At 42.9% G+C, this 17,878-nt stretch overlaps 1 protein-coding gene across 6 annotated transcripts; it reads left to right on the top strand.

Moving 5' to 3' along the window:
- The first annotated feature begins 1,365 nt into the window (after positions 1–1,365).
- Positions 1,366–16,604, top strand: LOC139414978 (nuclear receptor binding protein 1). Of its 6 annotated transcripts, none has more exons than XR_011634924.1 (19): positions 1,366–1,914; positions 2,266–2,517; positions 2,664–2,786; positions 5,592–5,693; positions 5,796–5,885; positions 7,937–7,977; positions 8,115–8,209; positions 8,454–8,537; positions 8,633–8,691; positions 8,892–8,990; positions 10,403–10,535; positions 10,622–10,712; positions 10,946–10,996; positions 11,113–11,248; positions 11,708–11,761; positions 11,972–12,035; positions 14,583–14,638; positions 14,790–15,364; positions 15,421–16,604. XR_011634924.1 is itself a non-coding variant. In XM_071162662.1 (18 exons), the coding sequence occupies exons 2-18, from the start codon at positions 2,287–2,289 to the stop codon at positions 14,883–14,885; spliced, it is 1,605 nt and encodes a 534-aa protein (XP_071018763.1). In that variant the 5' UTR covers positions 1,383–1,914; positions 2,269–2,286; the 3' UTR covers positions 14,886–16,604. The 6 variants fall into 6 exon arrangements, 4 of the variants coding, with proteins under 4 accessions (XP_071018763.1, XP_071018762.1, XP_071018760.1 ...); XR_011634925.1 differs by having other exon boundaries at positions 1,387–1,914; positions 2,269–2,517; positions 15,421–15,691; XM_071162662.1 differs by having other exon boundaries at positions 1,383–1,914; positions 2,269–2,517; positions 14,790–16,604.
- The last annotated feature ends 1,274 nt before the right edge of the window (positions 16,605–17,878 follow it).

Below are 17,878 nucleotides of genomic sequence, written 5' to 3' on the forward strand. Positions count from 1 at the left end.
TCTGGAGGAAACCTGGCACCATCCCTGCAGTGACGCATGGTGGTGGCAGCATCATGCTGTGGGGATGTTTTTCAGCAGCAGGGACTGGGAGACGAGTCAGAATCGAGGAAAAAATGAACGGAGCAAAGTACAGAGAGATCCTTGATGAAAACTTGCTCCAGAGACTGGGGTGAAGGTTCACCTTCCAACAGGACAACGACCTGCACACAGCCAAGACAACACGAGAGTGGCTTCGGGACAAGTCTCTGAGTGGCCCGGCCAAAGCCCAGACTTGAACCTGATCGAACATCACTGGAGACACCTGACAATTGCTGTGCAGTGATGCTCCCCATCCAACCTGAACAGAGCTTGAGAGGATCTGCAGAGGGAATGGGAGAAATTCCCCAAATACAGCTGTGCCAAGCTTGTAGCGTCATACCCAGGGAAGACTGTAAGGCTGTAATCACTGCCAAAGGTTCTTCAACAAAGTATTGAGTATGAATACTTATGTAAATGTTGTATTTCCAGGGTTTTCAAAAATTGTCAAACATGTATAAAAACGTGTTTTTGCTTTGTCATTATGGGGTATTGTGTGTAGATTGATGAGGGAGAAAACAAAACAATGTAATCAATTTTAGAATAAGGCTGTAACATAACAAAATGTGGAAAAAGTAAAGGGGTCAGAATACACACTATGATAGGGCCAATGTCATATGGCAACTCCTGCTCTCTCTCTCTCTCTCTCTCTCTCTCTCTCTCTCTCTCTTCAGGCTCTCAGAATGACTTATTTGAAGGATTAATTGCTAGAATCTTAATTTGATTATGTGGATAAAGAATGTTTCTGCGTGGGGCATGCTAAAGGCTATGAGTGTCCCCTACTGGCTTACTAATTCCACTTCAAGCAGCTGATCTTTATGTTTTCAGAAGTCCTGACTCATCTACCCTGGTTGCAACCTGTTAGTTCATAGCAGAGAGTTGCAGGACAGTGTGTTGTAAATCGCAATCTCGGTTTGAGATGCACTTGATAGCTGATATCTTGTTGTGTAACGAAGTAGTTACACCGCGTGTTTTCCCTTTGGGACCTACAAAAAACGTAATACCTCTGTGAAAAGGTAGCTTGGCCTCACAATAGATGTATCTTGGGCCCTATGGGCCTAACCCACAGTGAGCACTATACTGACCTCTAGTGGCGATGACAACAGAATGCATGTCTGGCCCAATAATTGATTTTCTCCCCTACTGTGGGAATGGCCTATTAGAACGACAACAGTAACTCTGACCAATCAAAAAGCATATTTTACTTATTGGTACTATGATTCGGCCTATGAAATGTCAATCTAGACTATCATCGAGTAATAAACCAACGTGGAAGGAAAATCCACGCCCACTGCCGTCTCCGTTTTGATTACTTTTGTAGTGATTTGAGCCGGTGTGTGTATGTCGCCATTATTTTATCAACCGTGTAGACCTCGGTTCATAGTAACCTATTGCTTTATAATTGTGATATTAAAAAAATGATTTCATTTCGATTGTTTTTTTTTCTCCAACATAGGACTTTGATGTTTTTGCAACAACCGCAGTACTATAGTATCTAGCTAGCTAACTGTTTTTCGCTAGTTTGGCTGACTGGCCATCCAGCTAGGGACAAGGTTAGCAAAAATCTAGCATAATCTGTCATTTTTGTTTTAACAGCAATTCGGCGTGTTAAGTAGTTGGTGAGGTTAGTTAACTAACTGTCATCTTGCCTTTTGGTTAGCTAATATCCTCAAGGCGGCAAATCACGACATTATAGTTACGGTAACTGGTGGTGGCTACATAGCTAGCTGACTAGCGGATATAACTAGCTACAGTAGCTTGTTAGCAAATCGGATTTGAAAGAAGTTTGTAGTTGGAGTCTACTGATACGGAGCTGACAACATCATTCAAGTTTACAAGGTAGGTAACTATGCTAACTTCACGTTAGCCATTTTTAGAGGGGCCCTTTTTCATGTTACGCTGGAGAGGAGAACTAACGTTACCTAACTAGTTTATTCTGACTGAATCAATGTCTGAAATAAGCTGTCAGATAGTCAAGCCCGTCGTATCAGGTGCGTGGACAATATCAGGTTCAGCCCTGTTGAAGCAACGTAGCTAAATTCAACTGAATTTAAGAGTGCCTCAGCCTTTGACATAAATGTAATATCCGGGGTGGCAATACTGTGTGTGTGTGTGTGTGTACACAATACATTTACTCTTCTGGCAATGATGCATGAAGCATTTGAGTCTACAATTTGCCGGGTTTTGCAGTAGGTGTCCAAGCTTGACAAGATGTCAGAGGGAGAAGGGAAGCAGGTGTTGGACTCTGTCCAGGAGGGGAAACCAGAGTCTATGGTTGCTTCCCCCACCGGTCAGAGTGTGTCATCCGTGTCCCCCCCAGTGTCCACTGTGACACAGCCCCCTGCAACAGCGGCGACAGAGGACGAGGAAGAGGAGAGCGAGGACGAGTCAGAGATTCTGGAGGAGAGCCCGTGTGGGCGCTGGCAGAAACGCAGAGAGGAGGTATTCAATGAAAGAGAAAGGAGAAGGGTTACTCTTTGTGTAGTTAGACTTTTGGCCCCACAAATTTTGAACTTGTTTTTTTTACACAACTACTTTGAATCAGATGGAAAATTATTAGTGTAATCCAACACTGTTCTTAATTTTAGGTGAACCAGCGCAATGTCCCTGGGATTGACAATGCCTACCTGGCCATGGACACAGAGGAGGGTGTGGAGGTGGTGTGGAATGAGGTCATGTTCTCAGAGCGGAAGAACTTCAAACTGCAGGAGGTGGGTTGGGTTCTCAACCAGGGCTCAGCTGCAACAGAACCATGCTCTATGATCAGTTATCACCCATTCATCACCACCTCTGCTGACCGTCTAGCTATGAGCTTCCAGATCTTCTCATGACTGCAGATGCCCATCTGCTTCAAAAAGCACTCAAACAGACTTTATCAAGCTACTGTTGTAGCATTTATTTATTTTTAAATTACCTGATGTTTATTTGGTTAACATACACTTTGAGATTGCATTGTTCATTACAGACAGAGTTAAAAAGTAAGAACAATTTGTAGAAAGAAAAAAAAAGAATAGTAACACAAAATAACAATGTTATATACAAGGAGTACCAGTACCGAAATGTGCAGGGGTAAGAGATAATTGAGGTAATATGTTCATGCAGGTAGGGGTAAAAGTGTAAAGGCAATCAGGATAGATGATAAAACAGCAGCAGCCGGTGTGTGTGTTGTGAGCGTATGAGTAGAGTCAGTGCCCCCCTTCAGATTTGTGATGAACTGTTCAGCATTCTTATGGCTTTGGGGTTGAAGCTGTTCAGGAGCCTTTTGGACCCAGACTTGGCGCTCTGGTACCGCTTGTTGTGCGGTAGCAGAAAGAACAGGCTTTTACTTGGGTGGCTGGAGTCTTAGACTATTTTTAGGGCCTTCCTCTGACACTGCCTGGTAAAGGTCCTGGATAGCAGAGAGCTCGGCCCCAGTAAAGCACTGGACAGTTGGCACTACCCTCTCTAGCGCCTTATGGTTGGATGCCAAGCAGTTGCCATACCAAGCGGAGATGCAGCCAGTCAAGATGCTCTCAATGGTGCAACTGTAGAACTTTGAGGATTTGAGGACCCATGCCAAATCTTGTCAGCCTCCTGAGGGGAGATGAGGCATTGTCATGCCCTCTTCACGACTGTGTTGGTGTGTTTGGACCATAATAGGTCCTAAGTGAAGTTGACACAGAGGAACTTGAAGCTCTCGACCCGCTCCATTACAGCCCTGTCGATGTGAAAGGGGGTGTGCTCGGCCCTCCATTTCCCGTAATTTACGATCAGCTCCTTTGTCTTGCTGGCGTTGAGGGAGAGCGCTTGTTGTCCTAGTACTGTAGCCTGTCTCGTTGTATGTGATCAGGCCTACCACCATTGTGTTGTTTGCAAACTTAATGTTGGAGTCGTGAGCCACGTAGTAATGGGTGAGCAGGGAGTACAGGAGTGGACTAAGCATGCACCCATGCGGGGCCCTGTATTGATGCTTTGCCTTTTTGATGGTTCGTCAGAGTGTGTAGCGGGATTTCTTCTAAGCGTCTGGATTAGTGTCCCGCTCCTTGAAAGTGGCAGCTCTAGCCTTTAGCGCAGTGTGGATGTTGCCTGTAATCATTGGTGTTGAGCGTGTCACTGCTTTTCCTGCTTGAGTTTTTTGCTTGTAAGCCGGAATCAGGAGGATAGAGTTATGGTAAGATTTGCCTAAGCTCCTTAGTGCTCAGACACACCAATGGCGTTTGCTGGCCCAGAGTACTTAGCACCTGAACAGAGTGCGGGCTGTAATTTGTGAACCGACGGAGCACCTATTTTTGCATGTATATTCACGTGAAAATGTCTGCAGTCAGATGTCTACAGCATATGGTCGCTAAAGATCCACATTTGGTGCGACATGAGCGAGCCTTAGGCAAAGTGTTCCAACCTGTTGCTGCCAAACATATAGCAAAGTACTCTTTACAAAGTGTTATGAAAACCGTTCACAGAGGTTGTTGCATAATCCTCAGGCACAATCCTCTCGCACATTGTTTTTAAACCTTTGTCTGTGGGCTGGGTCATGTTCATAAGGGCGCATAACGTTTAAAAATGTTGTGAACGCAAAACAAAAATGAGCATTTCTTATTAGACAAGTCCAGATGGTGGTCCGTCTTCTGTTTGGTGATGAATAAACAAGACCCTGTCCTTGGCTGTGTTCCTCTCTGACTGTCTAGGCACTGAGCAGTCTGTTTGGAGCTTGTCAGTGTGCTCTCAGGCAGTGTAGTCTGCTTTCTGTTCTGCATGTCAACATGCTGTGTTGGTGTGTGTTGAATACAGGCTGAGCATTGAGTAGAATGAGCTCCCTTTAGTTTGATTAGTTTTTGTTGATCATTTTTAATAGTTCCCAGAATTCTCCCGATATTGCGTTTCTGAGTTTAGGTGGCAGGTAGCCTAGTGGTTAGCGCAGTGGTCGAATACCAGAGGCGACAAGCTAAATCTGTCGATGTGCCCTTGAGCAAGGCACTTAACCCTAATTTGCTCCGTAGTACATACTATGTACTACGACACCTATCCGGTGTATGTGACAACTTTAAAAATATATGTTTGTTTGACTCTGTGGGGAAAGTATGACTTGCAGAGATCCTGAACTAACCTTTGCTTTACCTCTTGCTTGGCAAGACCAGATCATATTCTGAGTTGCAATACCCTCCAATGTAATATGTGCAAGAACATTCTTGGCATTTCTTACAAGTCAAGATTGTTATCAGACATATAAGCCCTAGTTATTAAAAATATCCTGTGGCCACATCACCCACAAACAAATGTAGACCGGGTTAGACAATGTTTAAATAAATTACATCCCCATGGAGAAAAAAAGCAGGAACAGACATTAACCCAGGTTAAGGGGTTTTGTTTGTTATATTGAGTTTGTCTTAATTGGCCTTAACTTAGTGGATGATGAGAAAATGTAAATTTGGACTGAACGGTTGAGCTCATTGACATCAATCATGTTTATTAGTTGAAGATTGAGGTATGTTTGATTGCAAATATGTATATTTTTCCTTCTCCTTTTTATCACTGTCCAGGAGAAAGTCAAAGCGGTGTTTGACAACTTGATCCAGTTGGAGCATCTGAACATTGTCAAGTTTCACAAATACTGGGCTGATGTGAAGGAAAATAGGGCCAGGGTAAGAGATTTCAAATGCAGTAAAATAACTACCTTTTTTAATAGTAAGAAATATAAATGGAATGTATTACACAGGAAATGAACAACTTTTTTCCACTTGCAGGTCATTTTCATCACAGAATACATGTCTTCAGGAAGCCTGAAGCAGTTTCTGAAAAAGACCAAGAAAAACCACAAGACAATGAATGAGAAGGTACGGGGTGGATTATTAGTCTGTTTGGATCTTAAAAGGGCTGTTATTGCTAGATCATTTAAAAAACAACTTAAATGAATGATACAGTGCATTTGGGAAGTATTCAGACCCTTTCACTCTTTCCACATTTCATCACGTTACAGCCTTATTCTAAAATTGATTCATGTTTTTACACACACAATAACAAAGCAAAAACAGGTTTAGAAATTTCTGCTAATATTTATTAAAAAAAAATCTAAAACAGTTACATACAGTAAAAGTCAAAGGTTTGGACACCTACTCATTCCAGGGTTTCTCTTTATTTTTACTTTTTTCTACGTTGTAGAATAATAGTGAAGACAAACTATGTACACATATGGAATCATGTAGTAACCAAAAGTGTTAAACAAATCAAAATATTTTTGATTCTTCAAAGTAGCCAGCTTTGCACACTCTTGGAATTCTCTCAACCAGCTACATGAGGTAGTCACCTGGAATGCATTTCAATTAGCAGGTGTGGCTTGTTAAAAGTGAATTTGTGGAATGTCTTTCCTTAATGCGTTTGAGCCAATCAGTTGTGTTGTGACAAGGTAGAGGTGGTATACAGAAGCTAGCCCTATTTGGTAAAATACCAAGTCCATATTATGGCAAGAACAGCTCAAACAAGTGAAGACATGACAGTCCATTACTTTAAGACATGAAGGTCAGTCCGAAACGTTTTAAGAACTTTGAAAGCATCTTTAAGTGTAGTCGCAAAAACCATCAAGCTCTATGATTAAATTGACTGGTACTCAGACTCTTTACTCAGTACATTGTTGAAGCACCTTTGCCAGCGATTAGCCTCAAGCCTTCTTGGGTATAAAGCTACAAGCTTGGCACACCTGTATTTGGGGAGTTTCTCCCATTCCTCGCTGCAGATCCTCTCAAGCTCGTGTCAGGTTGGATGGGGAGCGTTGCTGCACAGCTATTTTCTGGTCTCGCCAGTGATGTTCGATCGGGTTCAAGTCCCTGCTGCTGAAAAACTCCCCAACAGCATGATTTGCAAATAAATTCATAAAAAATCCTACAATGTGATTTTCTGGATTTTTTTTCTCATTTTGTCTGTCATAGTTGACGTGTACATATGATGAAAATTACAGGCCTCATCTTTTTAAGTGGGAGAACTTGCACAATTGGTAGCTGACTAAATACTTTTTTTGCCCCACTGTATATACTGTACTCTATACCATCTACTGCATCTTGCCTATGCCGTTCGGCTATCGCTCATCCATATATTTTTATGTGCATATTCTTATTCATTCCTTTACACTTGTGTGTGTATAAGGTAGTTGTTGTGAAATTGTTAGATTACTTGTTAGATATTACTGCATGGTCGGAACTAGAAGCACAAGCATTTAGCTACACTCGCATTAACATCTGCTAACCATGTGTATGTGACAAATAACATTTTTATTTGTTTTTACAATATTGTTTGTAAGAAATGTAAGTGTAAACACTGTATAGCCTCTAGACATGGTGTAAAATGTTGATGTCATTGATGGGCAGTCCTTGCATCTATAGCTTTGTATATGACTGAGTGGTTCCATTTCTCCAGCTCCACCCAAGTCAAAGTTTATTGGTCGCGTACACAGCTGTTTACTGAAGAAGTGGCTGGGTGGCCGCTTTGCTATTGTTTGAGCCGTGCCCTTTTAAAGAACTGGTTTTAAATTGAAATTAACAAACAAAAATGAAACCAGGAAACAGGACTGACACAGAAAAAGCTGTATGCAGAATGTATGTCACCTGTATGCTCTTCCTGGTTTCCCAGTAGCTCAGTAAAAATCCCCCTCTTGGCTGCAGGCTGGGCAGTGTCCCATTTTATTTCATCTTGTGACAGCCCTATTTTTAACCGAACCTACAAAAGCCCACTGTTAATGCAGAACTTTCCCGCTGTTGCAATTTATACATTTTTTGCAATTAATTGCAGCCTATTCTGGTCATTTGACAGAAGTAACACTTCAAGAACCACATGGTAATCACATTTCAATTAGGTTTGAATATCATCTCTGTGCTGTCTGTCTGTTGTCTATCAGGCCTGGAAGCGCTGGTGTACACAGATACTGTCTGCTCTCAGGTCAGTCTCTCTCTCTCACACACAGCAGTACATATATCCATATTGGACAGAGCCAGTTCTGTTTTTTTCAAACTCTAAATTCTACAAATTTCACACTTCTCTTGAAGCTTCCTGTAACCTTTTTCTCCTCTCCCCAGCTACCTGCATTCCTGTGACCCTCCCATCATCCACGGCAACCTGACCTGTGACACCATCTTCATCCAGCATAATGGTCTCATTAAGATTGGCTCAGGTGCGTCTCAGATCTGTCAATCACGCTAAATGTCAACCTTTTCAGAGGTGTTGGTCTGAAGGGTTAAAACCGGGGCCTTGTTCAGTAGGGAGGAAACATTTTGAAATGGAGTAGCTGAACACAGATTTCATTATCCATTGCAGAAATGTTTTGCTACGGTGCACCCTACTGAACATACCCCAGGTGGCCCTTGCAACCTAACGTTCCCCATTCTCTTCGGACTAATTTGTGACTCGTCTGTTAGTGGCCCCAGACACCATCAACAACCACGTCAAGACCTGTCGGGAGGAGCAGAAGAGCCTGCATTTCTTTGCTCCTGAGTATGGAGGTAGATAACCTTTTGACCTTAGACAAATGGTCCCTTTTGAGAAACCATGTAGTTGAGCTGTTTTTCTACTGACATTGATTGACGTCTTTTTCTAGCTGTTGCAGACGTCACCACTGCAGTGGACATTTATTCCTTTGGAATGTGTGCCTTAGAGGTGAGTGAAGAGTGGTTTTGTTATTCTCACACTCGTATGACGGACAACTGAAAGAAATGAGATGCAAATCAACTTAATCATGAAGTCGATGACTAGCCTTGCTCCATGGAAACTGGAAGTTTTGTAGTCCAACAGTTTTGTCGTGTACTTCTTGTCCTGTTTCAAATCTTCTATTCCCCACATTCTCCTCGTCTCTTCAGATGGCTGTACTGGAGATCCAGAGCAACGGCGAGTCGTCGTATGTGTCCCAAGAAGCCATCAACAGTGCCATTCAGTTCCTGGAGGATCCACTGCAGAGGGTGAGTCGGGGACCCTGGCCTAGCAGCTAACACCCGCTGCTTGTTGCTGAAAGGGTATTACCCAGTCCAGCCATAACATAACTATAGTCCGCATAGACAGGTTGCCTGACAGGTTGCCTGACAACGTCACGAAAATGATGCGCTCGCATCGCAGGGGTAAAAGGCTGTGTTATGATTCTGAACGGACAGATGGCTAGCAACAATGACAAGTAGCAGCCATGTAGGGAATCGTAGGTTGCTCATTCCAGCTCGTATCTTGTTCTTTACACCATGTCTTGCTTTTGAAGTGTTTTGACTGTCTATGCTTATATGGCAAACATTCACTAGCTACCTAACCAACAAGGTATTTGAGAGACAAGTGCTTATTGTGCGACTGTATTTTTTTCAATAAACATTTGGAGACTAAATAGAGTTGACTTGTTGTCCGTAATCCTTCAAATTTAAGCCATCCCGTCTGTTTTTCCCCAAAGTTGGTTTTGTTGCTAAACAAACCACTATAGCCCATAGTGTTCTTAAAGGGATAGTTCACTCCAAAATCAACATGTCACCAGACCATTTTTGAGCTCTGAAAACATTTGAGAAACTTTGATTTTATTATTTACATTTCTCTTTATTGCCTGTATGTGTGTGTTTACCTGTGGCAGGAGTTCATCCAGACATGTCATTTCTCTTTAATGCCGGTGTTGTCCAGGACTGAACCTTGTGTTGTCCAGGACTGAACCTTGTGTTGTCCAGGACTGAACCTTGTGTTGTCCAGGACTGAACCTTGTGTTGTCCAGGACTGAACCTTGTGTTGTCCAGGACTGAACCTTGTGTTGTCCAGGACTGAACCTCGTGTTGTCCAGGACTGAACCTCGTGTTGTCCAGGACTGAACCTTGTGTTGTCCAGGACTGAACCTCGTGTTGTCCAGGACTGAACCTTGTGTTGTCCAGGACTGAACCTCGTGTTGTCCAGGACTGAACCTCGTGTTGTCCAGGACTGAACCTTGTCTTGTTAGTACCGGTGTTGTCCAGGACTGAACCTTGTCTTGTTAGTGCCGGTGTTGTCCAGGACTGAACCTTGTGTTGTCCAGGACTGAACCATGTCTTGTTAGTGCCGGTGTTGTCCAGGACTGAACCTTGTCTTGTTAGTGCCGGTGTTGTCCAGGACTGAACCTTGTCTTGGTAGTACTGGTGTTGTCCAGGACTGAACCTTGTCTTGTTAATGCCGATGTTGTCCAGGACTGAACCTTGTCTTGGTAGTGCCGGTGTTGTCCAGGACTGAACCTTGTCTTGGTAGTGCCGGTGTTGTCCAGGACTGAACCTTGTCTTGGTAGTGCCGGTGTTGTCCAGGACTGAACCTTGTCTTGGTAGTGCCGGTGTTGTCCAGGACTGAACCTCGTCTTCTTAGTGCCGGTGTTTTCTTGTGGTAGGAGTTCATCCAGAAGTGTCTGGAACAGGACCCCAGCAAGCGGCCCACGGCCAAAGAGCTGCTGTTCCACCAGGCCCTGTTCGAGGTGCCCTTACTGAAGCTGCTGGCAGCGCACTGCATCGTCAGCCACCAGCGTGAGTAACAAGACACACGCACACAGACACTGAAACACACTGCGACACACACAAACTCATTGGACTATCACTATCTTGTCATGTAGACATGATTCCAGAAAATGCTCTTGAGGACATGACGAAGAACATGGACCTCAACCTGGTGATCGTGGAGGTCAAGGACGGAGTTCAGATGAAGTGAGTCTTAGATCCAACTATCTCTTGGAATCCCAAAAAGATTGAAATGACTGTTAAAATCTTAAATTAATTTCAGATTTTTAGCCATCTCCACTAGCACATAACTGAGAAGGGAAGGAACTTATGGTCCCCAACTGCTGTTTAGTCTCCTATTGAGACACGCTTGATGTTGTTGTGCCTTGGACAGTGTGTTCCTGGTTAGTCTGCTGTTCACAATCTGTTGATGTCCACAGGCTTTCCCAGTTCCCTGCTCTTGAGCTGGACAAGTTCCTGGAAGATGTGAGGTAGGGGAATGTGTGTGTGTTTTTGTAGAGGGGTGTGTGTTTTTGTAGAGGTGTGTGTGGGGCGTCTAACTCACCCCCCCCCCCCCCCCCCCCCCTCTCTCTCTCTGGTGTATCAGGAATGGGATCTACCCGCTGACAGCTTTTGGGGTACCCGGCCCCAAGCAGCCTGAGCAGGAAGCAGTGAAGTCCCCCATCGTGCCCCCATCAGTCAAAAGCCCCACTCCTGAGCCTGCAGAGATGGAGACCAGGAAGGTAAGTCCTAAAGGAGGAGGGGGAAGTACAGAGCTGGAGACCAGGAAGGTAAGTCCTAAAGGAGGAGGGGGAAGTACAGAGCTAGAGACCAGGAAGGTAAGTCCTAAAGGAGGAGTGGGAAGTACAGAGCTGGAGACCAGGAAGGTAAGTCCTAAAGGAGGAGGGGGAAGTACAGAGCTGGATTGAAAGGCACACTGGACAGGGAAAAGGGGATTGATTGGGGAATTGAGTAGTTCAAGTATTGTTGAGACCCACATTGCAGTCAAAACAGGCTGAACTCCATAGGCATAATATAGAAAATCAACAAGTGTAGGTAGTAGATACAAGACACAAAATGTAGTACATATAAATGAAATAGATCAGTGTGTGTTTTTTAAAAGGGAGAGATATATTTTTGTCCAAAAATGTGTTATCTACTGGTTTGAATTGGCTTTGGACTACAAAACTCTTTCTGCCCAGGTCCTACAGATGCAGTGCAACATCGAGCCTGTTGATGAGGGCGCCAAACATCACGTAAGTTTCTCATGACTATTCATCGATGCTGATCTAGGATCAGGTCCCATCCGTCCATGTAATCTTATTCATTATGATTTAAAAGCCCTCCAACTCTGGGACGCTTTGTGAATACAGCCCGGGGTAAAGCCTGTCCTGTTCAGATTTCAAACCTTTAAAAAAATAGATAATCTATATACACACACATCTCTATTTTACGTCTTTTTCCAGCTTACACTGTTGCTGAAACTTGAGGACAAGTTGAACAGGCACTTAAGTTGTGATTTGTTACCAAGTAAGTATCCACACGTCTTTAGGGTTGATTTGGGGGTGTACAGAGCATGCTGTATTTATAAATACTTAGGCATTTGGATTGACATGGATTTAAAAAACAAACCTATACATGAGCTGCTTAAGAAGCTGAGATTTAAAGTTGCCTTTTCCAAAACAAATCGTGTATTTCTCTAAGCAGTAGGAAGCAGATTATTCAATCAACCTTTTTGTCTGTTGTTGATTATGGTGTTATTATTTATCAAAGTGCAGCTGAAACTACTCTTAAACCTTTGGATGCCATCTATCATAGTGCCCTTCGTTTTGTTAGACGACAGTTTTGATACCCATCACTGTATCCTGTATCAAAAGGTTGGCTGGACTTCGCTAAAGACATGTAGATCTCTACATTACTCTTTGTTTACAAGGCCGTACTTCAGAAACTTCTGTCTTATCTAACTTTGCTGCTAAAGTATAGACATCTGAGTTGCCTAACACGTTCACAGGGTTGGTAAACTCTCAAGGTTCCTAGGGTCTCCACCAAACTAGGTACAATGGGGAGAACAAGTATTTGATACACTGCCGATTTTGCAGGTTTTCCCTACTTACAAAGCATGTAGAGGTCTGTAATTTTTATCATAGGTACACTTCAACTGTGAGAGACGCAATCTAAAACAAAAATCCAGAAAATCACGTATGATTTTTAAGTAATTAATTTGCATTTTATTGCATGACATAAGTATTTGATCACCTACCAACCAGTAAGAATTCCGGCTCTCACAGACCTGTTAGTTTTTCTTTAAGAAGCCCTCCTGTTCTCCATTCATTACCTGTATTAACTGCACCTGTTTGAACTCGTTACCTGTATAAAAGACATCTGTCCACACACTCAATCAAACAGACTCTCCACAATGGCCAAGACCAGAGATCTGTGTAAGGACATCAGGGATACAATTGTAGACCTGCACAAGGCTGGGATGGGCTACAGGACAATAGGCAAGCAGCTTGGTGAGAAGGCAACAATTGTTGGCGCAATTATTCGAAAATGGAAGAAGTTCAAGATGACGGTCAATCACCCTCGGTCTGGGGCTCCATGCAAGATCTCACCTCGTGGGGCATCAATGATCATGAGGAAGGTGAGGGATCAGCCCAGAACTACACGGCAGGACCTGGTCAATGACCTGAAACCATTAGTAACACACTACGCCGTCATGGATTAAAATCCTGCAGTGCACGCAAGGTCCCACTGCTCAAGCCAGCGCATGTCCAGACCCGTCTGAAGTTTGCCAATGTCCATCTGGATGATCCAGAGGAGGAATGGGAGAAGGTCATGTGGTCTGATGAGACAAAAATTGTGCTTTTTGGTCTAAACTCCACTTGCTGTGTTTGGAGGAAGAAGGATGAGTACAACCCCAAGAACACCACCCCAACCGTGAAGCATGGAGGTGGAAACATCATTCTTTGGGGATGCTTTTCTGCAACGGGGACAGGACGACTGCACCGTATTGAGGGGAGGATAGATGGGGCCCTGTATCGGGAGATCTTGGCCAACAACCTCCTTCCCTCAGTAAGAGCATTGAAGATGGGTCGTGGCTGGGTCTTCCAACATGACAACGACCCGAAACACACAGCCAGGGCAACTAAGGAGTGCTCCGTAAGAAGCATCTCAAGGTCCTGGAGGGCCTAGCCAGTCTCCAGACCTGAACCCAATAGAAAATCTTTGGAGCGAGCTGAAAGTCTGTATTGCCCAGCGACAGCCCTGAAACCTGAAGGATCTGGAGAAGGTCTGTATGGAGGAAGTGGGCCAAAATCCCTGCTGCAGTGTGTGCAAACCTGGTCAAGAACTACAGGAAACATATGATCTCTGTAATTGCAAACAAAGGTTTCTGTACCAAATATTAAGTTCTGCTTTGCTGATGTATCAAATACTTATGTCATGCAATAAAATGCTAATTAATTATTTAAAAATCATACAATGTGATTATCTGGATTTTTGTTTTAGATTCCGTCTCTCACAGTTGAAGTGTACCTATGATAAAAATGACAGACCTGGGTTTGTAAGTAGCAAAATCGGCAGTGTATCAAATACTTGTTCTCCCCACTCTATATCTACTTTAAGTTTTAATGCACCTTATTGCTGGAACAAAATTTGAAATAGAGTTCATCTTGATGTTCTGGGGCCGTCTGGGCAATTTAAAGTATTGATTGGGGATTTATTTGTGGATAAATATAACTGTTTTTCAGGGTGATTTGTGATGTTATATTTGTGCATACCATGATTGTGTGTATTTTATTATACAGGGTGCATTTTGGTCTCTGTCTTCCCTGTCAAAATAAAGGTTAAATACAAAAGAAATGGACACATCAAGAGTTGTACTTTACCTTTTAAATGTATTTTCAGATTTTTATTGAACATGTAGAAAGAGTGACTGGTGAGAGATGGATTTTGTTTGAGGGCAGAAGGCCAGATTCAAACCTTTGCCAACACTGTAGATATGTGTGCCGGAGGGTGTAACATTATCACTAGACCAGCCAGGTCACAGGGTTTTTGACCTGTGTGTTTTGTGTACAGATGAGAATGTGCAGGAGCTGGCTGTGGAGCTCGTTCAGCTGGGATTCATCAGCGAGGTAAGACAAGGGGTCACAATCCCTGTGACCCCACAGCATGCCTGCAGCCCCAGGCTCAAAACACTCCAGCAGGATACAGAGGGCTGAGGATGAGGCATTCTGACACTTTGCCTTTCAAATGGGGTCCTGAATTCTCTTTTCTCTCGTCCAGGGCGACCAGCCACGACTCGCTTCGGTTCTGGAAGAGGCCTTCTCTAAGTTCTACAGCCGGAACGGATTCTTGAATCCGGTCACCGTCTCCTCATAGCAGAGGAGCCTCACCCTCTCTGTCATCAACACCCCCCCCCCCCCCCTTGTCCTCATCCTCTCACACAGGACTTTGCTGTCGTTCACAAAAAAAATTTGGGAAAGCTTTGCAGGGACACAGGGGAAGGTCTTGGCCTGTCCCTGTCCCACCCCTCACTAGGTGTTTTAGTATTTTTTTTTTGTACTTATGCTTCTAGTATATTTTGTGTAGCCATTTGCTTCTGTTTTAAAAGAAAAACGACTCGTCACTTTAGTCAGTATTATGAGCTATATTTTGAACATTTTTAAGTAGTTTTTACACACAACTATCAGAATTTTCGGTCTGTGAGCGAAAATAGCTTCGGTCTCGCGATGTACTTATGCATGGTGCTGTGTGTGGGCGGAGTCTGGTTGTGATTGGTCCTCTTCTCTACTTTCTCCCAGCAAACGAGGCATCTTCCTTTGATGTGAGTGTGATGCGCCCCCCCCGAACTTCCTTTTGTATTATCAGAATGAGATGTAGCTGTAGTTATGACGACACCTTTACCTGAGCTCAGGTGGGGAGTGGGAGAGCTGAATGCAGTCCAAATGTTGGGATTATTAATAAGTTATTTATCAATATGGTCTATCATGAACTTTCAGCACGGCGCCGGTTGGTTCTTTTCGTGAATGCTTAGTTCATTAGGATCCCCAGTAGTTGTTGCCCATGCAGCAGCTACTCTTCCCGGGGTCCACATACAAACGTTTCAATTTGAATTATTCTATGAGAAGGAACTTTGTCACTCGACTGTTTCTTACTCTTTAAAGTTTTATTTTGCAAATGTTAAAGTGGTCATGTGTTTTTTCCAATGTATGTTTTGGTGCCATTTCAGACGCAGTGAAACAGTATTCACGTAAGGACCTCTGGTTTACACTTTAAGACTATTGGCTTACCTCAGTAGTCACATTCCTTAACAAATAAATTGACTCATAACGTGTAGTGAATACATGCATGCACTCTTTATACCTTAAACTAAACTGGCTGCAAGTTAACAATTATCACTCCCTAATTAACACTACATTCCTATTCAATCAACCATTGTGAAGGGAAGATCTTTTTTCTTTACAGAAACTAAAGTGAGGAATGTGGTGTGGGCGAAGGCCTGTATGTTAAACTGAGAATAATGTATTGTCATAACAGACATACAGTATCAGTGTGGGAGTTACAGGACTGTATCGCTGATCCTCTGAAAGCACATGTTCTGCTTGAAATCAGATGCAGCACAGAATATACAAAGTCACAAACACCCACTTTCCTAGTATCTGTCGAGTCCACTTGCTGCTAGTTTGCACTAATGTACTGTTTTGGTTGTTTTAACTCGTCTTTTCAAATACAATAACTACTACTGCTTAGGTATGGTTTTAACCAGCAACGTAACGATTTGCATGTGTTAGGGGAGGGAGGGGTGTGGGTTTGGTAAGCGGGATACATGGGTTGGTATTTTTCTTCTATAGTGTATGTCATGCTGGACATAATGCTGTGTCTCGGGTAGGCAACCCTGGTCCTGGAGGGCCAGGTGTGTTGAATATTTGCAATCACTGAACTGATCAATTAGCTCCGTTGGTCAGGTGTGGTGCCTAGTTGGAACAAAATGTCAATGCACTCCAGGAACAGGGATGCCTCTGCTGTATCTGGCTCTGCAACACCTTTCTCCTTTTTAAATTTCACTTCCTGAAATAAACACGACACCTAGCACTTCAATGACTTGTTTGACTCCCTTCTGGTTTCTGTTGATTGTCTGTTTTGTATTTTATGTAATAGTGTTTTCCTTTTGAATGTTTGTCTGCTGAAGAATAGATAAACTGATGTCTTGCACAGGGTTAGGGTCGGTTCAGTCAGTAAACTGAAATTCGAATTTCACATTTTTTCATAGAAGTTGGTATTGGAATTTCAGTTTACTTCGGGAATGTAATTGACCCCAGCCCTGCTTGCATACCTATCATATTACCAGGTGCATGCAGAAAAACGGCATGCTCAAATTAGATAACTCCAGGTAACTGATGATGCGCCACTGATGGAATTGATCTTATAACCAACGTGTTGGTCTCAATAACCTGAATGAAGGTTTTTTTTCTGCAAAGCTCATTTCAAACTTAAGAAAAATCAGGTTCTGTGGTAACTGGTTAATGTGTACATTTTTATTATCAACTGTTTCATCAGAATAGTAAGAACAGTTGGAGTATGTATGTACTGCACAATCTTTGGGCACAATGTCATTGGTGACTAAACAACTAGTACTGTATTACACACACCAGTGTCATGCTGACAGAAACATTGATTTACTAAATTTAAAGCAATTACATCAAGCCTAAAGTATTGTTTCAGTAAACTGGAAACATTAATTCTAACAAAATGTAAATCTTTACATTTTGTGTGTGTGTAAAAAAGACTACAAAAACATTACATATCACTTCAATTTAAACACATTACTGTCTCACATTAAATAGTGTTTTAAATTTACGGGTAATTTTGCACATCGCTACACAATTTTTGGTCCACAAAATTCCATGTTATTCACAACGCTGACCAACTTTTATAGACAATATCAATTGTCAGATTACTTAACATGACTGGTAAATGGTACAGTGGTGTCAACCACATCTGTGTTCAAATACTATTTGAAATCTTTGAAATACTGTAGCGTTTGCTTTAGTCTGTCTCGAAGACTCAGATGGTCTGGGTTTGAACTCTTGCAACTAAGCTATTGGTTCCATTGTTCCAGACAAGCTCAAGGAAGTATTGATTTCAAATAGTATTTGAACCCAGGTCTGGTAGGACCTGATCTTCCTTTAACTTGAAGTGACACTGTCCAAAGGACCCAAAAGGTTGATAATCAAGGCCAGGGGTTTGTCCACTGGCAATACATGCACTGAATAAACGTTGCCCATCAATATAAGGCAAATGAATAAGAGAGAGAAACCGAAAACAACGACATAAGGACAGAGTTGCTAAGAGTGAGCTCAGACAGCCCAATT

This window comes from Oncorhynchus clarkii, chromosome 8 (genome assembly GCF_045791955.1).
Source record: "Oncorhynchus clarkii lewisi isolate Uvic-CL-2024 chromosome 8, UVic_Ocla_1.0, whole genome shotgun sequence".
NCBI lineage: Eukaryota > Metazoa > Chordata > Actinopteri > Salmoniformes > Salmonidae > Oncorhynchus > Oncorhynchus clarkii.